This window comes from Vitis vinifera, chromosome 15 (genome assembly GCF_030704535.1).
Source record: "Vitis vinifera cultivar Pinot Noir 40024 chromosome 15, ASM3070453v1".
Taxonomy (NCBI): Eukaryota; Viridiplantae; Streptophyta; class Magnoliopsida; order Vitales; family Vitaceae; genus Vitis; species Vitis vinifera.
The window spans coordinates 19,889,432-19,911,810 of NC_081819.1; the positions used below are offsets into that span (position 1 = coordinate 19,889,432).

General features: G+C 33.4%; 2 protein-coding genes across 3 annotated transcripts; one reads left to right on the plus strand and one right to left on the minus strand.

Moving 5' to 3' along the window:
• The first annotated feature begins 1,252 nt into the window (after positions 1-1,252).
• On the plus strand, positions 1,253-10,010 carry LOC100252416 (ribosome biogenesis regulatory protein homolog). The gene is made up of 8 exons (XM_002264612.5): positions 1,253-1,486; positions 5,456-5,606; positions 6,840-6,891; positions 7,117-7,245; positions 7,401-7,518; positions 9,119-9,302; positions 9,397-9,510; positions 9,675-10,010. Exons 1-8 carry the CDS (start codon positions 1,401-1,403, stop codon positions 9,822-9,824), a joined length of 984 nt encoding a protein of 327 aa, XP_002264648.1. The 5' UTR covers positions 1,253-1,400; the 3' UTR covers positions 9,825-10,010.
• Positions 10,011-11,004: 994 nt separating this feature from the next.
• On the minus strand, positions 11,005-16,346 carry CIPK12 (CBL-interacting protein kinase 12). Of its 2 annotated transcripts, XM_010663177.3 has the most exons (15): positions 15,964-16,346; positions 15,820-15,882; positions 14,691-14,762; positions 14,397-14,504; positions 14,214-14,294; positions 13,962-14,015; positions 13,748-13,873; positions 13,572-13,661; positions 13,335-13,457; positions 12,947-13,054; positions 12,467-12,583; positions 12,255-12,311; positions 11,653-11,727; positions 11,458-11,528; positions 11,005-11,378 (listed from the first exon to the last, which is right to left on the minus strand). In XM_010663177.3, exons 1-15 carry the CDS (start codon positions 16,138-16,140, stop codon positions 11,372-11,374), a joined length of 1,329 nt encoding a protein of 442 aa, XP_010661479.1. In that variant the 5' UTR covers positions 16,141-16,346; the 3' UTR covers positions 11,005-11,371. The 2 variants fall into 2 exon arrangements, with proteins under 2 accessions (XP_010661479.1, NP_001267941.1); NM_001281012.1 differs by lacking the exons at positions 11,005-11,378; positions 11,458-11,528 and having other exon boundaries at positions 11,644-11,727; positions 15,964-16,140.
• Between the last annotated feature and the right edge of the window lie 6,033 nt (positions 16,347-22,379).

The window sequence follows — 22,379 nt, forward strand, 5'->3', positions numbered from 1 at the left end:
TCAAAATATTAAATTTTCACTATTTGATATTAAAACGAATTAAAAAAAAATAATCTAACCCTAATCTAGATTTGGGGTTTTCCAAAAAAATATATCTAATATGCTTGAAATTAACTAATGAATTTAAAATAATAATCTAGGGGTTAGAAACTTACCTATAGAGGTTTGTTCTTCAAACCTTAAAATCTTACCTCAACTTCACGTTTTCTAGAAACTCTCTGCGAACAGGAATACGATTCAAAAAAGAACAGGAAGTAGAGAATTTTCTATTTATACCTAGGGTATTAATCGTAAAATTACTCTTTTACCCTCTTTTTTTTTTATTAAATTAATTAATAACAATTTCCTAAATTACCCTTAAAAGAAAATGCTTGGACGTTACAGCTTATACATTAGATAGAACTCAACCTTAAAAATCAGTTATCAAGTATTTAAGGAATGACCAAGTATTTAAAAATCTAATTGTCAAGTTTTAACTCAGTGGTGTGAGACTTGATCCGATCGTTACATAAAGTAGGATTGTGTCTTTTATCTTTATCTTTTTTAATTATGAGTGAAGGTTAAAGCAATATTTCAAAAGATTAGCCTTAATGTCAAAAAAGTTTGATTAAATTTGAAATAAATTGAGCTTTAAGCATCATTACCAAACTTCTATATTAAACTATTTTTAAATTATAAGGGCAAGCTAAGAGTACGTTCGATAGTGGTGTTTTTAATATTTTTAATACTTAAAAGACAAAAAATTTCAAGTGTTAAAAATATTAGAAACGCTTTCAAAAATCACTGTAAAAAACACTCTAAACCAACCTAAGTTTCAGGAGCCCACCATGCTAAACCCAAATACACCCAATGTCTCCAACCCGAGTTGGCCTCCAAATCATGGGCTTGATGGGCTGAGCTTGGCCCAATTTTTTTAAATTTTTATAAAATAAAAAAAACTTGGATTTAAGTATAAAGTTAACACACACTCAACTATTAATACATATTACTTGACCTTTAAATGAAATTTAAATTGTTAAAATTGAAAAAAACTAAGAAAGATGTAATCTTGAAGCCAAAAAATAAATATAAATTTACATTATGTTTTACTTTTGAGATCATTTGAATAAAAAAGAATTAAAACTACAGGTTGGGCCCACTGGGCTGGGCTGGGCTGCGCAGCTGTCAATTGTGGCCAAGCCCAGCCTACTGGGCCGTACCAGCCCATTATGCTCCGTCATTTCGACGGGCCGAGTCAGAGGCCATTCAACCCACTTTGCAAAACAAGTATGAAGTAACAACCCACCCCTGACCCGAGCCAAAACCCCTAAAAAACCAGTTGCCTCTTCTTCTACCTCTTCTTCTCGGCGGTCGATCAAAGCATAATCCTAAAGCCGAGAGGAGGTGCTGGAGCGACGGAGATGGGTACACAAGAGCATCAGATCGACCTAGGTCACCTTCTGGCCTTCGACCCACTTCACCACTTCCCTTCTCCCCCCTCTTCCAGGTAGGGTTTTCTGTAGGATGCGTGCGGTTTCATTTTAATGTTTTATCTTGTTATTTTCCATTGCCCAATTCCATTTTTTAGTCTAATGTTTAGTGTCTGATGCACAAATCATGTCTTCCAATTTCACTGCGTTTAGAACCATCTGACAGGTCATTACATTTTCTTTGCTGCTTATCTCTGAAGTTCATTGCAGAAAATGTAATGTAGTATAAAATCGTCGGAGTTGAATGTACTCAAAACGATTTGTCCGAGAAGGACAAATGAAACCTTAAACTTTATTGGGAAAAAAATAAAAAATCAAATTTAGTTTGAACCCTAATTCATGATGTACATATTTGACATATTCTCCAAGGAAGTGTTAGTAGTTTGCAGTCTTGTGGATTAGACTTCTGTCTCAATCACTAAAGATAATAGAAGTGAGAAGCATGATTATAATTTTTAATGAAACTATGTTTTTAAAATTTTCAATATGAAAAAGATTTGAGTAGATATCCTATCAAAAAAAAAAAAAAAAAGATTAGAGTGGATATTGTTTTAGTTTTGGATTACTACAGCTTTAGAATGACTTTTAGTGAGCGTTTGGTAAAACTTGATTCCTAATGTTTAATGACTTAAAGTGACTTTAAGTTAAATTATGTTTAAATTATTAAATCATATTAAGTCATTAAGTTGATTTAATAGTCATTTTTAATGTTAAGTTACAATATTAAATTATTTTACCAAACATGCTTAATAATTTGAATTAAAATATTAAGTTATATTAAGTCTTTTATTTGGTTTACCCCTCTTAGTCTTAACTTTTAGATAAAAACAAAATTTATGGACAATTTTTTTTATTTTAGGAATTAGGACATGTATAAGGTTCAAAATGTTCATATAAAAAGGACTTTAATATATATATATATATAATTTTGGGCACCTCTTCATATCAAGATCATTGTATCTTAAGATAAAATCATTGCACCATAACTTTTATCAAAGGAATATTCAGTCATAATATCTTTTAATAGGACCTCTTGGATACAATCAGATATGGGATAGATAAGCTTAAGCTCTTATGATCTTACCTATGAAGAAAAAAAAAGGAAGATAAGCTTTTATGATCTAAAAGACCTTTTAAGCCTAATAGAAGATGTGAGGTCAAATTGAACTAACTTAGTCATGCTATCAAATTTGCATTTCATCTGTGAAAAACATGGATGCAGCATGTTTGGAATGCTGAATATGGAACAAAAATGGGAAATTTATTCAATTTTTTATTATTTACCATGTTCAGATTATTTATCAATAATGAGAATGAAAGTCACTCATGTTAGGATTTTGATTCATTCTTCCAAAGTTATTGTGATTCACCTTTATTTTTATTCCTATTCTCACATATGAAATACACCCTAAAATGGAAAAAGATCAAGGACACTGAAAAACAGCAAAAGAAAGTTGAATCTTGAACTTGACGAGTACTGGTTTTAGTTTAAAGCATAGTGCATGATATACATATTTAAACTTTTCAACAATGATTTGCATGCAAATTTAGTGCAAGCAGTTTGCACTCTCATGAGCTAGACCCCTATCCTAATCTCAAACATGGTTTTCTGAAATTAAATGATGGGACCTGGTTCACCAAAATTGAAAACTCAGCTCATACACAGCAATGGGAAGGACATTTTGGTAGTTGAAGATTTGTTGATACATCAATTCTCTTCTCACCTGTATAATTTGAACACAATTAAAACTCATCATTTTTCATTGATGAGGCCCTTTCAATTGAACAAAGCACCATGGTAATTGTTTCTTCAAATTATTTATTAGAATTTAGGGACCAATTCAATCAATGGGCAAGTGGGTGCATGCATGGACACCCAAGTCTTGACCATTTTCCAAAATGGGTCCACGCAAGGGTGCTCCCATGTTCCTTTTGGCCACTTGCAAAAAGCCCATGTGGTCAGCTGGTGTTAAGTAAGGTGTCCTTGTTTTTGGGAGTTCACCTATATTTATTACCCTTTCTTTTATTTATTTTTCTTTTGACTTTTTTTTTTGTCATGAAGAGCTTGTACCCTCACCTGACTCTAGGCCTTTTATGGTGGATTTAATTAAGATGGGAAAAAATAGGGAAAAAAAAACCAAAATATGATAAAAATTTATTACATTTTTTTTATTATTTATCCTTATTTAAAAGTTAGATAATTTAAGAAAATAGTATTGAAGGAATTTATTGAAATCAAACTTTATTTTCCCTTATAGCTTCTTATACGAGTCATAAAGAAACTTATATGAGGAGTATTGGCTTTCATATTGTGCTCTGTTTTAAGCTAGAAACTTTTTAATAAAATTAGTTGATCGGGTATAAAAAAATTTATTAAACTTGGACAGAAGCTTTTTAATTTCTCAAAAGTCAATTCAAAGATGTCTTACTCAATTAACATTTCCTCCTCTCTACAACTTCTCAACTTCAAAAAACAAAGGTCAGAATGTGAAGTTTTTTCCATTTTGATCACATTTCCCATTTAATTTTTCTTATGATAATTAAAAAAAATCATGCTTTTCCATTCATTTAAATAATCTAATGATACCAATAATTTTTTCTTATTTTTGGTATAGAGTGCTCCAAATTTGACCTAATCAAGTGGCTAAGATTTTGTGGATTGGTTAGTCCCTTTGAAAGCAGTAATCAATCACAATAAGCTCTTTAGGAAATGGTATAACCATCCTTTTAGGAAGTATTAGTAGTATCCATCACATCCAATTAACATATTTTCATGAGACAGATAAAAATTATACAAGCAATGAGGTTGGCCAAGCTCTTCTTCCCATCTGCTGCTCACCACTTTGCACCCCACCACCTCTACCAGGAGTTTGATGTGGTTGGAAATTTTTATTTTTGGTTGGGAGTTTTTGATTATTTTTTTTTTGTTTCTTCCCTTCTTTTCTTGCATTTTCTGGCAATTGGTTGGGTTCCTGGAGTGATTTAGGTTTTCTGTAGGATGTGTGTGGTTTCATGGAGTTGAAGGCCTAACTTCAAATCCATGGTTGTTGAAACCAAATTTGAATGATAGTAATCCTCAAGTCCACAAATAAGCAATAATTTTGGATTGACGGGATTGGAGTTCCAGTTCCAATGCCCACTGCAGACTAAGGGAGGCAAAGCTGTGGTTGTGGGGTTAATGTTGCTAAGAATGGAAATAAGGCTATGAGGTGAATAGCATTTGGAGTGTATGCTGGTTAGTTGCATTAGGGCTTCTTATAATAGAACTGTCCTTTGGGGTCTTGGAGTGCATTAGAAAATACTGTCTTTATTATATAAGGCAAGAATAGAAACTAATTGTAATGCATTAGGCAATGAATGAAGAGATATATTTGGCAAACTATTTTCAAGTTTCTCCACCAAGTCTACTAGCTGCTTCTATCCAAATAACTTGTAATTACATGACTAATTAAAAATATTTTGCATGATTGCCAATAAAAAAAAAAAGTATTGTGCATAACACCCTGGTAGCTTGATTCTAATCTGAGTGTATAGCACCAAATTGATGATTTTTTTTTTGATAAGTAAGAAATTGTATTAAAAGAGCGCAAGAGTATACAAGTCGTATATGAGTAAAACAATCACAAAGTAGAAAGGAGGGTACAAAAAATACTCCCTCCCTCACCCAATGCCCAACCACTCTATGAAATCAATCAAATTCATCACTATAGTAGCTCTCCATTAGTCACCAAATTGATGATTGTAGTCCATTAGTCACTATAGTAGCTCTCCATTTTTGTCTCAAGTTTTATGAATGCATTTTTGGTCAAAAGATCTTTGTGATTGTTGTTGTTACATTGATTGGGGTGAGCTTATTGTGTCCATGTACCTAGACCTATTTGTTCTTTTGCGGGTGCTTTTGGTTATTAAAGAATCCTTGTGAATGCAGCTGGTAATGTATTTGGTTTTAGTGGAGATTACTGAATATAATTTTTCAATATCGTTAGGGAAGAGCTAGTGAAGGAGTGTTTACAAAAGGGCACTGAGCTAGTCCAATCAATCGCAGACACCCTTTTCAACTTACCTTCAACCGAAGACATAGATGGCCCCTTAGTCAAGTTGCCTCCGCCGACGACAAGATTGCCTAGAGAAAAGCATGTAAGCCTCTGCTTGTTTTTGTTTGTTATCCCACATCTGTTGTTTCTTTTGTTTATATTGCTTCAGAAATATGTTGCTAATACAATGCACATTTGTCCTTGATTCCTGGAATATGTGTTGTTCTTCAGAATTGTAAAGAATGATAGCTTATAATACCTATCAAAAAAAAGAAGGATAGCTTATAACTGCCTTTTTGGATCTTTATTCCTTGTATTTAATTTTTAGAAGTTAATTGTGTGGGGACTGCTTTTTCTGCTTCCTAATTTGGTCAACAACTATTTATGGTCAGTTCCATTTCAATTTCCAGTTCATTATCAAAATTTTGATTTCTGCTACTATAGCAATCATTTCTGAAATTGAAATGGGCTATGTGCATTTTTGGATTGTAACGACTATTTTAATAATTTTTACCCCACTTTTGTTACTTGTAAGCTTGATTACATGCCTATTGAGGCTAGTTCAAGGATTGCCATGTGTCCCTTTTGATGTCTATAAATAGATTACTTATAGATAAAGAACATACACATGTTGGTAGAGTGTTGTAGAGAATCATTTCTTAACCATGAGTGTTTAAGAGCTTTTGATCTGGAGAATATAGCAAAAAGGATGGAGAATTCACTTGAGTAAATGTAGAAATGTGGTCAAATCCTGACTTAATTCCCTGTTTTGAGTTGTTGATTATGATATTGAAATTATCTATGCTGTTCTTCTATTTCTTTTTCTTTTTTTTTTCAGTTTTTTTATGGACATCTATGTAGTTCTTCTTTGTTTAAATACAATCAATGCTTAACTTGGTTCCCATGATGCTTGTGCATAACTTGATTGTTGGACAACTTATTTTGATTGATTGTGATTGAAATTGAGATGAATCTACAAGATGAATTTGAGATTGAAAAGGTAATACGAGAAACAAAGCAATGAAGTTGACCGAATATGATTTTGGAAATCGGATCTATATTTGAGGGTTAGGAGCTAATGGTTGTATGTCATGGGTGAGCATAAGAGTGTCATGCTAGACAATCTTGTTATCATACATCTCACTTTATCAAATTGTTGGATGTTCTTGTGTGTATCTTCTTTATGAGTGGCTCCCCCTTCAGCACTTTTAGTGAATTCTTGCTAACCAATGTATTTACTTCTTACCTTTCATTTATATAACTTAACGAAGCCGTTTCTAGTTCTTTATTTTCTTTTATATTCTTTATTTCTTATGTGAAACTCTTGCTCTTTCAGCTGCCTAAGCCTAAACCACCTACAAAATGGGAGTTGTTTGCCAAAGCTAAAGGTCAGTTCCTCTTAGTTAATTTTTGACTCCTCTATGGGCAGTTAAATATTTCATTATGAAGCAGTATTTTTCATGAACTCTAAATTTATTTATATATATCTGGACATTCTGGATTGATATCATCATATCATGAGCCTAATCAGCAATATAATCGTGCCTTCAGTCCTAGTTTTCACGGGCATAAGGTTAATGTGCTTGGTTGTATTGCTTTGAAATCTGTTGCAGGTATAAAGAACCGCAAAAAAGATAAAATCGTTTACGATGAGCAAACTGGTACTTGGAAGCGTCGCCATGGATATGATCGTGTAAATGATGATGAAGATATACCTATTATTGAGGCCAAAATGACTGATGGTACATGATTGATTGAGCCATTATTGCCTTTTTTCCATTCTAGTTAAAAATTTTAATTAACGGAATTCTGTCTGGTTGTTCTTGTGGAAAAAACATAAAAATGTTTCCCAATAGAAAAAATAAGTAAATAATTAAATTAAGAAATTCTGTTGCAGAAGCAGGAGAGGATCCTTTTGCTAAGAGACGAGCAGAAAAGAAGAAACGAGTTGAAAAACAAGGGAAGAATCGGTTACAGAATCTCAAACAAGCTGCAAAAGTTGGTGCTTTGCCAAGGTTTTTCTCTTTTACTGTTAATCTGGTAGATATGAGCAGGAAAACTCTACTAGATTTATCACTCATAAGCATCAAATTTAGTCATGCTAGGAATCAGTTCTATGAATCTTTCTGCAACCTTTTCTATTCAAAACACTGTCAATTTATTGCAATACATGTCATCACATCCAGAACTTACAGTTGTATGATATACTTGAAGGTCCATTGGACATGGTAGGCTTTGTTCTTGATTTTTATATGTGATCCAGGTTTTCTGCAACACAAACATAACTTTTAGGCAAACAGCCCCCAAGTTATATGGTTGAACCTTTTCATACATGGTTCTAATTCCATTGCTTATATGAAAAATACATCAATATGATGAGCAAACACCAACCACCTGCATATTAATTTAGATAATTCTAAACGGCTGTGTATGCCGTTTTTACTTTTAAAAAAATAGAAAAGGATAAAGAATTTTTTTGTTCCCTATCTAATCCTGTAATTCTTGACAATTTTTATTTTTACTCGCAATGGGTTTGCAATGCCTTCTTTATTTCCCTGATCTCATTGTTATAATTTCCAAATCCCAATTTTGTAATTATGGTTAGCCCGGTGTGGGCTGATATCCAATTTGAGCAGATGATTTATTTACTGTTCAGTCATGGAATCAGTTTCTTCTTGTACCAAATGGTTTTGAGATCTATTTGGCAGAATTTCAGTTGACTGAATGATCAATGTAGTCTAATCATTTACCTTTTGATGAGAAGAGGTCTTTAGTGGGGACCCATCAGCTGGATGACATAAAATGATAATTGAGAACTGGATAAAGTCATTGTGTTTTGGTGCTATAGCTTGAAGGATCTTTTCCCCCCTTTTTGAGGTGCCATTCTTGGATTTTTACAGGGCAAACTTGTTGTGTTTAGGGTTTATTGTCACGGACTTAGTCTTTTCCTAAGCCTGTGCAGCACTTATACAAGTCAAGACACTTGATCTTGTTAAGTCAGCCTTACTCTCGATGCTTGACTCGCTAGGCTAAGATGCACACAGCTTGGAAGCTAGTAGGCACACGTAGGCAACACTTGAAGAATAAGAAACTTTATTGCTCTCAAAGGATGCTTTACAAGTGCTTGGAAGCTCACTTGCTTGGTGCCTTGGCCAAATGAGGTCCTTACCTATTTATAGGCATCAATGGAACTCTCTGGAACCTTTGAGGGTTCCTGACGAATCATGAATATTCTAGAACATCCTACACAATTTTATGTACAAGAATATACAAGAGATCTCTAGAATTCTCTAGAAAGCCTTGGACTTCTCTCATGTTTTCCACTATAGTGTAGACATGTGTGGACATCTTTAGGCATCTCTAGAACCTTTCACACTCTTCCCACCAATGGCTAAGTGTAGGATTCTCCAAAAGCTTTTTGGCCGCTATATAAACCATGGAGAGGGTTATTTGGAGCATCTTGTGACATTATGCTATATATATATATATATACATGTGTGTGTGTGTGTAAAATCCACTTGTTATAAGAAATCACGCCATAAACATATTTTAAATGTGGCAACTTGTGAATTCCTTATGTTGCAACTCAAGAACTGATTGGAAGTTTTTCCCCAGCCACATTCAACTTGCTGCCACAGCCTTACCTATTACTGGAACCCAAACTGCCCCAAAGAAAGTCAGCAAAAATGAACTTGAGGATGTAGCCAGCATGGCCGCCACTGCAACAGCCAGTGGTGGGAAATTTGACAAGAAGTTGCCTGGAGAAAAACCTGAAAAACATAAAGGAAAGTATCGCAAGGTCTGTACACATAACCCTATTACAGTGAATTCTTCAGTTCTTTTCCTAACTATAAAATCTGATGGAGCTGACATAATCCATTGTTTTTATTTAGTTCCTGCCGGTAGTGGAAGGGACAGGAATTGGATCACTAGAGAAGCAGCAAACTGAAAAAATTTTGAACAAGCTAATCTCCAAGAATTCCCATGAGATACTCAATGTTGACAAGGTATGAATGAGCCATTTTTTTTTTCAATCCCTTTTTTCCGTTGTTGTCAAAGATCAAAGTTTGCTTTAGCTTTTGTAGCTGAATAATTTTATTTTTATTTTTTTTTTAAAAACACGAAATATAATTTTTGCTAATCACTGTAATGTATACCATCTGGAAACCAGGCTATTAACATGTACAATGTGAAGAAAGAGAAGAAAAGAAAGAATCGACAGGGGAAGGATTCATCAACTTCAAGCAAGTTGAAACCAAAGAAGCAACTTCAGAAGAAGTCATTAAAGAAAGGAACTTCCAAGAAAGGGAAGTCAAAATGAATGTAGTATTTATGTTCAAAAGGTGAAGAAAAGGAATTTTTTTTCATTTTTTTTCTCTCTCCTGTACTTCGGTCTTCCCTAGTTTATGGATTACATTATTACATAAAACTTACATATCGGCTGACCTATTTGATAAAAAGTTATAACATACTTCCTACTCATCAATTTTTATTATTATTATTTTTTAATATTTAATTGGTTTTCAATTTGGCATGTCAGTCCCAACTTGGGTCAAGAACAACATCACATTATGATCCAATTCCTCAATTCATTTCTAAGTTTTTTATAAGCGGGTCAGATTTGGAGTGGTTCATTTCATAAAATACGTACTATATTTGTGAAATTTTGTTTTTATTAATCATTTACTTTAATAGAAGAGATTTTTGGTATAAAAGTTCATTCCTGTGGATAAAAAGATTAAGCCTTTAGTACCAAAAAAATTCCTCCGCATATTTCCTTTTATAAGGATACATAAGAATAAGGTGGTCTTTGTCTTTTTATTTAATTTTAAATAGAATCTTAATACTTAATAGTGTTAAATATTAGGTTGTTTATTTTTGTAGTATTTTATTTTTATTAAATATTAAAAAAAATTAATATATTTTTTTTTATTCAGAAAAAATTATATTTTTTAGTTTTTTTTATTCAATAAAAAGTTTATAGTAAATCATAAAAAAAAATAAAAAACAAATAACTTAAATTCTGAAAACAAATTATTTTCAACAAAAAAAACCAACACCTTCTAACAGTTAAAATCCCTTTTGGATCCGTGCATAAATTCCAGATTAGTTAATAATTAGAATGGTCAAAAAGGCTGGTCTGTGGCCTGGATGACTTACATGAAACTTGTCTATCAGTATGTCCGACTTTTAAAATGATGTGCTACTTGAGGTCTAAGTTAAGTATTCCATAATCACGTCAAACTTGCAAACAACTGAGGTTCCTTTTAGTTTCCACTGATTATGAAACAAAAAAAAAGCCTAAAATCGAGTCTCCTAATAAAGAAAATAGTTATTTTATAACTATAAAATATAAACCATATTTTCTAGCCCAAGTGGATTCTAACCCGCTCAAAGCCTGTCCAAGCCAAACCATATCTCAGGTTAGGTTGGTTAGGCACAAGGTTGAACGGGTTAGCCCCACCCAATAGGGGTATAATTGTACTAAAGCATTTGCTCAGTTAAGATCAAAATACAATATTAATCATTAAAAGTCAAACAAGATGGCTTCAAAACAAAATGTCATCTTCCATTCTAGGAGCACATGCAGGATATTCTCACATCTCATGCACTGCAACCTGTTCTAAAACTCAATGGATCGACTTTGAGACAACTAAAATGAGGAAAGAAGGAAAAGAAAACAAGCCGCAATTGCAAGGAGTCTAAATTATCCAGCTCTCTGCTCTAATACCAAATCAAACCACGCCATAATGCATGATTGCTGTTATCTCCCCGCATCCATGAATTCTTTCTACGAAGCACTGTACATTGTATAATTCTTGGATACAAATGGGCGAGGGCCTAAGATCCCAACAGAAGTGGCTTCTGCTATGACCTGCACAAGCAAAGGAAGTCGGATTGAGCATATGCTATGTATGGTCCCTATAACCATGGAGAGAGGGAGGGATCATCACCTCAATTCTTCAGTATTCGCTTCTGATTTCCAGACTATATCTTTTAATCCTGAAGAGAAGCTTTTGTAGAACTGCCATTTGGTCAGAGAATTGGGAAACCGAATTAGAAAAAGGCAAATTGGTCCTTAATATCAAACTTCCTATAAATGAACCTGTTGAAAAAAAGAAATGAAGAATTTTAAATGCTTAGCATGCCTTGTGGAACTCCAGTGTGTCACCACCAGTTTTCCGAAGCTCCACCATGTGCAAGGAGGGAGCCACCTCAAACACCTGAAGTTCAAAAACAATCAATTACTCAAGTATATGCAAATGCATTGTATTACTTTATTTCTGAGGAGACATTCAGGGCCCACAGAGGAAAAAATGCTTTCTGATTTGATACCCCTAGTCAGACAAAAAAATGATAATAGTAAGAAACTAAAGCAATGTAAATCCATGGAATCTTGAATAAGACAGGCACGCATGCCACAAAACCCCTATCTCCAAATGTTGCAAATGATGTGAAGAAAGAACAGTGGTGTTAATATACGCAATATCCTAATTGTCATTCAGTTATGTAAAAATATGAAATATCTTAATTGATATTCAATTATGTAATTTTTTTTTTCCAAAAAAATAATCTGTATGACTCATAACCTAGGGAGTAAAAAGAAGAAGGGCATAATGTCTCAATAATAAGGTGACATGGATCCAAACGGAAACTACAAATCTCTATTTATCACTAACTAAAAATTGAGTCTCTGTTTTATTGAAGGAATGTAAAAAGACCTTAAATTGACCAATGATTAACTAAGTACCTCAGTAGCTACAGAGAGATGACCCTTCCGTCCAGTTTTGTCACCTTGCAACTTCATCTGAAATGGTTTAAAATAAGGAATGATTAAATGATACTTCTGCACATAAGAACTAGTTTGTTTTTTAAGTGAAGATAACTTTGGCATCGTACACGTGATGGTAAAGAACAAAGTTCATCAAGATGTGCAGCATGAGAAATAGATGAAATCATTACCTTGTAGTTTTGCTTGCGAACGTTGAAACCTAGAGGCTTTGCAGTTTCCTCAATTTTAGACATAATCTCATGGGCAGGGCGCTGGGAAGTGAAACTTGTCTCTCGCTTCACAAGACCCTATAGTTTGGAAATCCAAATAAACAGCACTCAGAAATGACAGAGTTAGCTTGTCATTAGAACAGAAAATAGAACCACCTAGGTAACACTAGAAAAGCAACACCATTCAAATTTTAATTTAATTGCAGGGATTATTTGACCACTGGACAACTGCAATCAGAAAGCCATAACTGATTCTGAGACAGAAACAACTATTAATTGAACAAAATCAGCTTCCAATCCCATTACACAGTTATGGCATACCCCTTCATTGTCCAATCTTCCAAGCTATTCTAGGATCCCACAAAACCTTTCATTTGTATATAATACACATAATGCTCCATACTAACATGACTGAAAGGAAATAAACCTAGTGAAACATACCGCCTGCTTCCCGAACAAGTTTTCAAGATTGAAACTCTGAGACCTAGAAATAAGCTCGAAGGCATTCATGGAGACAGGTTTTTCTTTCCTTTCTGTCACAAGATTTTCCTGTAAAACAAATAAATAAACTTCAACCAAGAATCATCTTATTCATTTTTTAGGTTGACCATGTAATCATTTTATAATGCCACAGGCATAAATCAAACTAGATGACTCCCTGTATGTAGATTTGAGCACTGGGAAACAGACATTCAATCTCTTCCACAACACAATGCATTTGTAAAAGAAATTAAAGAACATACGTGAAAAAACAAAGAACATCAATGTCTCAAGCACCACTTTCTCAGATCAGGGAAATGGAAACATGAAGGTGAATAAAATGCCTTACCTCTGAATTATTGAAAGCAGCATCCACATCATCAACATTCACATCCTCTTCCTGCTGAAAACATGTTGGCTGGTACCCTTTCTTGAACCATCCATCTTCCAAGATTTCAGGAATTGTTATCCGCTGCACGAAAACAATTGACAACCAAATGCATGCATTAAACAAGTGAATGGATATGGTTAAAGATTTCAGATGAATTGATGAGTTCCAAACCAGAACAAAGGTTTGGGAGCTTACAGTTACAGGATTGGGATCAAGAATACGGTTTATCAGCTTCTTTGCACCAGGTGATAACCATGATGGACATGAGAAATCAGCCTTGCAGATCTGAAATTTGGGTAGACTATGTATAAATGTTCTGGATGATATTCTCACCATCAGAAAAGAGGAGATAGAACTCAGAAGCACTTAACCTTTTTATACAAAGCCATGAGGCTTACTTCATCAAAAGGCAAGTACCCAGCCAGAAGTACAAATAGAATGACCCCACAAGACCATATATCAGCTGATGCACCATCATATCCTTTATTATTGAGAACCTGATAAGAGAAATATCAAGAGGAAGAAATCAATAGAAATAGTTGCATCACCACAACCTCTGCTTTCCGTAAATCAATAGGGAGGTACCTCAGGAGCAACATAATTTGGCGTCCCACAGGCAGTGTGAAACAGCCCATCTTCCTACAGTAAGGAGAATGATAATGAGATCTACCTTCATTGCATATAATAGTCAAAAAGATACCTCAAATGGCCATTATTTTGACAAAAATATGAGAGATTATAAACTTGGAAAGAGCTTCCCTATTATGGCAAAGAGATTTCAATTGCAAATCTTGAAATAAACCTTAAGCACTATTGCAGTTATTACTAAATATTTACCCTCACTTGCTGTGAAAGGGCACTCAATCCAAAGTCTGATATTTTAAGAACACCGTATGAATCCAGAAGTAAATTCTCGGGCTGCAAAAATGCCAATTAGTACATGAATCAATGGAAATAAAGGAATACTGAATCTTTGGTTTCTCTTGACAAAAGAAAAGATTGAGAAAACATCTTATAAACCTTCAAATCTCTATGGTACACGCCTCTACTGTGGCAATAATCTACAGCATTAATGAGCTGCTGGAAGTATCTCCTGGCTTCATCCTCTTTAAGTCTCCCATTCTTGGCCTAGAGAACAACGAGCCAATAAGAGAGAGTTTCGTGTGTGTGTACAAGACCAAATGCCAACCAGTTAACATACATGAGACGTGTGGTCACTTGCTCATGCTAGCAGTCAGCACACTTCATAATTTTACTACATGGAATTGAGACAAGAGGTTTACGAATAAGATAAGTCCAAAGAACAAGCCTTACAATTCTGTCAAAGAGCTCTCCTCCGTCAACAAACTCAACGACAATGTAGATCTTTGTTTTGCTCGCCATAACCTATGCATAAGGACAGAAAATGGAAATGAAACTAACATGTAGAAGCAAAGGGAATGAAAGTATCTTGTTTTTTGGAATTTGAACAATTGTCTCATATGAATAGAAAACTAAATGTTGTTAAGAATACGCATATACATGTAGTTGGAAAAACACCTTTTTTTTTCTCATACGTTTTCAATATTCATTTCCAAAACAGACTAATCCTCCTATATGAATAACGCATATGAATGGAAGTCCTATGCTTAAAAAGCAAATGCCACATATTCTCACTGTCGACAAAAGGCCAGGTGATTTGTCACATGCTCCACCCCAATATTCATGCATATGAAACTCAGCCTGCATTGCTGTGTAATTAGCATATAAACTATGGCATTTATGAGGGAATTCATGCATCAGTGGGTATAATTTTTACAAAGGCGTTGTTTCATACTATGTTTATGGCCAGTACAGCAGATCATATAATAAGGGCTTGTGAAATTTGTCAGAAGCCAATTAATCAAATGCCACTTCCCATAATTTGAAGTTTTTCAACATATTTTAATCGGGTATGTAGACCTAAAACTATTGCAAATCACCCCACTTAGGAAACTTCTTTACACATTTACCAACCAATATGCTTAATCCTTTAGCTTGTATGTAACTAGTATGCAGAAAACATTTATTCAAAGAACACACGAGAGAAACAACACAAGACCCGATCCTGAAGATTTGGATTTAATTATTCCTTCTAACAATCATTTTAATATTATTTAAAAGTCTAAAAGTCCTTCAAAATCATTCTAAAATAAATTAAGATTTCAAAGAACCTTCTCTCAACCTCATTATAAAACAAACAAATTTCTTGAGACAGCTTCAAATATAATCAAACCGACCTTGACATTCTACCAAATCAATAATTGAACACCGAATCAATGATTGAACTATTTCATCGATAATTAGCGGACCGAAAACTTCAATAATTGTACTACCTTAATCGAAAGCGACATGCTAACCCGTACAATTAGCAGAATAAAAAAGTCGGAGAAAAAAAAAAAACAGGTCAAATTGCGTAGAATACCTCGAAGATCGTCACAACATTCGGATGCTTAATCAGCTTCATTGTCGATATCTCTCTTTTTATCTGCACAAAACCGGCATTAACAAATATATTGAGGAAGATTAAGAGAAAGAATCGAAAGAGTAAGAAATAGAGAAAGCAGACCTGTTCCACCATCTTGTGCCGGAGAACATGATCGCGGTCGAGCACCTTGATGGCGACGCTATCGCCGGTGTCGGAGTTGCGAGCGTACTTGACCTTGGCGAAGCTCCCCTCACCCAAGGTTTTACCGATTTCGTATCTCCCGACACGCGTCCTCGTCGCCGGAACCTTCATGCTCATCCTCTCTCCACCGTCCTCGAATTAGAACCGGAGTTTTCTGCCGATATCAATGGCGGCGCAACCTCTGTTATCACGACGAGAAGAAGGAAATGATTATCAGCTTGGGTGAGAGCTGTGTGGTGGTTTTGTAGTGGAGGGAACCGATGGTGGAAGGATCGTGGAAGGAAGACGAAAATGTGGGACCCACAGCCACGGGTGACTCGGGTCCCATGTGTTCTCTCTGCTCCACCAGATTAAAACCCATCACGACCAATTTTGACTTCCCCATGATGCCATTCCTGTTCTCCTCAATTTACCACAGTTACCCTTTTCGTAATTAATTATATTCTTCATGTAGATGTTAATTTCTATTTTTAATTTCTTGGTCTCCATAAATTAAATTATTTTTTGAACATTTTAATCGCGATTTGATGATGTGTATATACACACGGCCTTTTAAAAAATTAATAAAATATTTGCATCATCACTTTCCAAGTTACCATTTAAAGCCTATTTATGAATTATTTTAAGATGATTAAAACATTTCATCACATAGTGTTTTACAAAATTTTAAAAATATTTTAAGAAATATAAAAAATTAATTAAAGTAATTTATAGGTAACGGGTGTCCTCCACGATATATTATCCAACTTTTTCTATTTTTCTCTTAGATAAGATATATTATCGAATAACCTAAAATATAAAATATATATATATATATATATATGTCAGGTAATAAATTTATTTTTATTTTTTATATTAATTATTTTTTAAATAAAAAAATTGATTCAAAAATTAAATTTTTGGTTAAAAAAAAGAAATTAAAAATATTTATAAAATATATTGTGATAATGCTTATATATGTATTGTTTAATATATAAAAACTATTTTTATACATTGAATAACATAATTATAATTTATAGAATCATATAAATTAGCCCTAAAAAAAATTAGCCATCTTTTAATTTTAAAATTTATGTCTAGTCTATATTAAAATAAGTAGAAATTAGAAAATAAAATAAAATATTAGATTTTTATTTTTTTATAAATATTTGCACAACTAAATATTTAATATTGTTTATTATATTTATATGTATTTTTAAAATGAATTATAATCAAAGCTACATTAATATATTACAAAAAATGACAATTATTTAAAAATAATAATAATGTAACTTTTTTTTTAATAGAAGGAAATTATAATAAATATACACCCTTTAATCTCCTTCCCTATAATTAGTAAATAATTGGTTTTTATTAGTCAAATTAAATTTTTTTTTTATATCAATGTCTTTTCGTCTTCTTGTCATTTTGATTTTCATTATGCCCATTCTATTTTATTTTAGAATCCTTTGACAATATTTTTTAAAAACACTTTTAATCTAAAAAAATATTTTTTAAAAAAAATCATATATTTAATAAAATTTAGAAAATATTTTTAAAACGTTCAAAAACCATTCTTAATGATTTTTAAAGAAATAAAGTAATTTTCTAACAATATAATTGATTTTTAGAATTTTTAAAAGTGTTTTTAAAATTTTATCAATTTTTTTTTTCAAATTCATTTTTTAGATTAAAATTACTTTCTAAAATTATTATCAAACGGGCTCTAAATCCTATGGGATAGTGATTTTAAGTAATTCTTATAACCTTTATAACATTAAAAAAATCAAAATGTTATTTTTAAATGTTAGAAAGGTTAGCAATATTTTTTTAAATCATAATAAAGAATTGAAAGTAAAATTGAAAATACCAGAACGAGACAAGGACAATTTGGTAAATCCAAGAAATGGTAGATTGGTAAAATGGAGTAGAGACGAATGATGGGAGTGAACGAAAGAGCAATAATTGATAACGTCCAAACTCCAAAGATGGGGTGTCGCTGTCGAATGGGGGAAATCGGTTGACTCGGCGTTTGGTTCGGAATTTCAAAATTTATCCTTGATTACCAAATATGCCCCTTCCACATCAATGTGTAGCAACCTTATCTTTACTGACGTGGCCGCCTTTCTAGCTTTGTCCATCCTCCACACACTCCAACGGGGAGATTTTTTTTTTCATGTGGAGGTTGCTCCGCCTTACTTGCTAGTGTTGTTATTATTGATTCAATAATTTCAAAAACGTGTGGTGAATATGGGCGGTCCATTCTTTGTCAATTTACATATGATTTAAATCATATGTACTTTAGAAATGACATTCATTCTCCTAACTATAATTGATAGTTTGGAAAAGTTTTTGAAAACTTAAACCATCTTTGCTCGTAGGATTAAAAAACACTTTTATGTTTTCAAAAATAAAAAATTACTTTTAAAAATTCACAATACTTTGTTGTTGTCCTCTTTTTTTTTTTTAAAAAAAATAGTTTTTAGCCAACCACATAAAATTGTTTTAGCTACTTTAAAAACAAATTATATTTGACACATCAATTTTATGTAAATCATATTTTTATATTTTTTTTTAATGAGTCAAATACACATCAAACCAAGTAAGATTTAATGCATTAGAGTGAATGGATTAACGAGATTCCCATTGTCCATGTCTACTATCTAGCAAAACATAGTCAATGGAATGTGTTTGCTGGAACCAGCGAAAAAAGAAAATCTTGTTGAACTTGACTTTAGTCCGACTTTGTGAAATGACTTGAAAAATGTAAGATAAGTGGGAGCTGAAAAACGACCAAAGTGAAATACCACTACTTTTAATGTATTTTATTTATTAACAAACTTAGTAAATTTTTACAAACAAATTTAAACTTAAAATAGTATTCTAACTAATTTAAAAAATTTATGGACTTCTAGTCTTGAACAACTTTATTATTTTTTTAAACAACATAGAATCATTTCTTTTTCTTTCAATTTTTTTACTAGGCAAATAAAATCTAAATTAAATAAGATCTAATGCAATGAATTCATTAATTAATTTAATATTTTTTAAAAATAATTCAAAACTCAAATAACGCATACATTAATAAAAGAAAATTATGGATGAAACTTGTTTATGATGAATATTATTTTTTTTACATATAATTATATTTTTTATAAATTTTCTCATTGTAGAAATGCACTTCAAATCAAATGACGCCTTATATTGAATTTATTAACTGATATAAATTTTTAAAAAAATTAAGTTGGAATTTAAAAAATAGATTTAATCACTATAAAAAATAATTGATAAAAATTAATATATTATGAATCATGACTTTACTATTTATCTTATATGGACAACTATATTTTTTCAAATTTTTTCTCTTGCATCTTAAATCAAAGTATTGGAGAATATTATGTTCCTAATTGAGTACTAAGTATGTACATGTAATGCAAAAATTTGACTCATTTACATATTAAAAAAGTTAATCTTTATTCATTATTTTTTTTAAATAAAATATTATTAACAACAACAACAACAAAAAACAATAACAATAATAATAATAATAATAATGATAATAATAGTATTATTATCATTATTATTATTATTATTCATTAAAAAAAATTAATTATGATTCTATGAAGATGTTAATATCCATATTTTTTTAGCATATAATAAAATAATATTTTATTTTATAGAAAATATAATTTATAATTTTATTATAATATTACTATTCATGTTTTACTAAAAACTATTTATTTTTAATTTATTTGTAATTACAAAACTAATTTCATTTTTAATAACACTTGAATTAAATTTAATTAATATCATATAAATTAAATTTATAATGTTTTTTTTTTATTCACAATAAGCATTCAAGATTTTTTTCTTAAGCAAGAAGAGATTAGAAGATGATTGTGTAGGAATGAGTTTCAAAGTTGAAGATTTAGAATACACTGAAGAAGTTGGACAAAAAGATGCGGAAGGTGGACTAAACATTTTGAGAAATGATCCACAAAAACCATCAATGTGAGAGATGTGGAGAACAAATTAAGAATAATAACGCAAACAAGGACTGGGGAAAACAATGTTAGTAGCTTCTCCTAGGGGTATGTGTTGGTTTGGTGTTGAGTTGAAGATGTTTGAGATTGGCATAGAGGAGTTCAAAGGAAAGGTGTTTGGGAAGATTTGTGAAAAAGGTCCCAAGTTCTCTTCATGGATTAGATTCGGAGGGAAAGACTTGTCTTTGTTGCTAGAAGGGGTGGAGTTTTGTTGTGGTCTAAAGAAGAAAGCTCATTTCTGGAAGTTTTGGTCGAAATGAGATAGAGACTACAGTCTAGAAATCCGTAGTAATAAAGCAAGGAGATTCTTGTTTTGTGTTGTGAGATATGCGAATAACAGAATATTCATCTTGGTTTTTCCTGAAGGAAGAGGACTTGTTGGGGGTTGGAAACTTCTTGTTAGCAAACTAAGAAGTTTGGGAGTCTCTCCTCTTCAGGGGAATGAAGCTCTGTTGGAAAATCCCATGCCATCTCAAGCTTCGCCTAGTAGAATTGAGGAAAAAAATGGTCAACTAGACAGAGACATGGCAACTCTTCAAGATTACTTTGCGTCTTGTGATGTTGTTTGGTTAGAAATTGAGAAAGAGGTCCTTGATAGAAATGAGGAGTCATTGGGCAAATGTCTCGTGGGTAAATGGAAGGGAGACACTGGTCGTCTCCCTGACCTCGTCTCCTTTGGACTGTGGGCTAAAAACTCTTAGCTTTTGGAAAGGAACCTTTAGCTATCAGACATGGGAGGAAACCTTTTGCTTTTAGAGTTTGAATTTGCAAATGAAGCGGATAGGGTGTCTAAATCAAGGGTGAGACGTTTCAGATGAAGAAATTTCTGTTTAGAAAGATGGAATCCCTCCGTTAGATGTCTTGAGGGAGAAGGATGGGGTGTGCGCCTTGTGTGGGTTAGAATTTTGGGCATTCCTCTGCATATTTGAGAAAGAAATATCTTCAAGGGGTTTGGGGATTCTTGCGAGAGATTCGTGGTTGTGGATGAAAATATGGTTGAACGCTGGAATCTTCAGTAGGTTAGAGTCCTCATCGAAACCAAAGAATGGCAACCTCTAAGCTCACTGCAGGTGGTAGCTGGTTCTTCTTGTTTCGCTTTGTAACTATGGTGGGAAGAAGAGTCATGCATCTCCACTGTGTTTCCCTCTCATGGTTTGGTGCGAGGAAGCTTAGGGATGATGAGGTGACCCTTGCACGCGCTGAGGGGAGCGTGGACATCTTGCCTTCTACTTTAAAAGCCTCTTTGCCACCAGAAAAGTTGTCCCTGCTTATCTTGAGAAGTGGTGCCCCTGCCTCAAACAAGACCAAAGCTGTTGAGAGCCTTGCCCAGGCCTGCGAAGGTGTCTTTATGGACTTGGGCTAGCGTCCAATTGCAAGGGCCCATTCGGGCTTGGCCTATGCTAAGGCTTTCAGGCCAGGGCTGGAGAAGACCCTTGTCTCTGCTAAGTCTGGGCCTCCTTTTAAGCTTAATGCCCCAACCCCCTCCAGTGACTTTCTGAGGAAAAGAGCCTTCGCACTGACTCCTTGCACCATTGGGACTCTTAGGATGGAAGCGACAACATCGCCTGTAGCTGAGAATTTTTTCCTCGCCGAAACCCACAACTCTCAAGGTAAGCCATTTTTTCCATCGAACTTTTCGAGAGGGGAACACTCTTCTTCTACTACTCCTTTCTAGGTTCTAGGGATTGAGAGGGAATAGGGATCCTTCTCCGGTCTTATGGAATCGTCGCTAAGGGAGACTGAAGCATCGCTAAATCCTCTGTCCATGATGCTTAGAGATGGGTCGATGGTGGTATTGATTGATGCCTCAAGTCCTGTTTTGGAAAATGAGGCGTTGGTTTTGGTGGATTGTGATGTGGCGAAACAAGGGGAATTGTCGGCAGAACTTCCTCGAGAAGAAATGTGGTCAGAAGAGGAGTTTTCCAAACTAACCCACTTTAGCAAAGTCTTGGGAATGCTTGTTGAAGGGCATGAAGTTGAAATTCTGGCCTTGCTAAAGAAACTGAAGTTGAGGACTGGTAGTAGTACTCTTTGCAAGAGACATAAGAAGAAAACATCATGCTCTACCCATTTTGAAAGAGAGTTAAAAAGATTGGAATTCTCAGTTAGTTATGGGGGGACATCAAGGCTAGCTAAAAGAACCAGCCAAAGCTCCTGGGAGTTGATTCCAGTTGATTAATGATAATTAAAATCCTTTGTTGGAATGTATGAGGGCTTAATGATATTAAGAAAAGAATGTTGATCAAGAGTGTAGTGAAGAACCAAAAACCAGATTTAGTTTGCCTAATGGAGACGAAGGTGAAAGAAATATCAGTGCAAATGGTAAATTGTGTG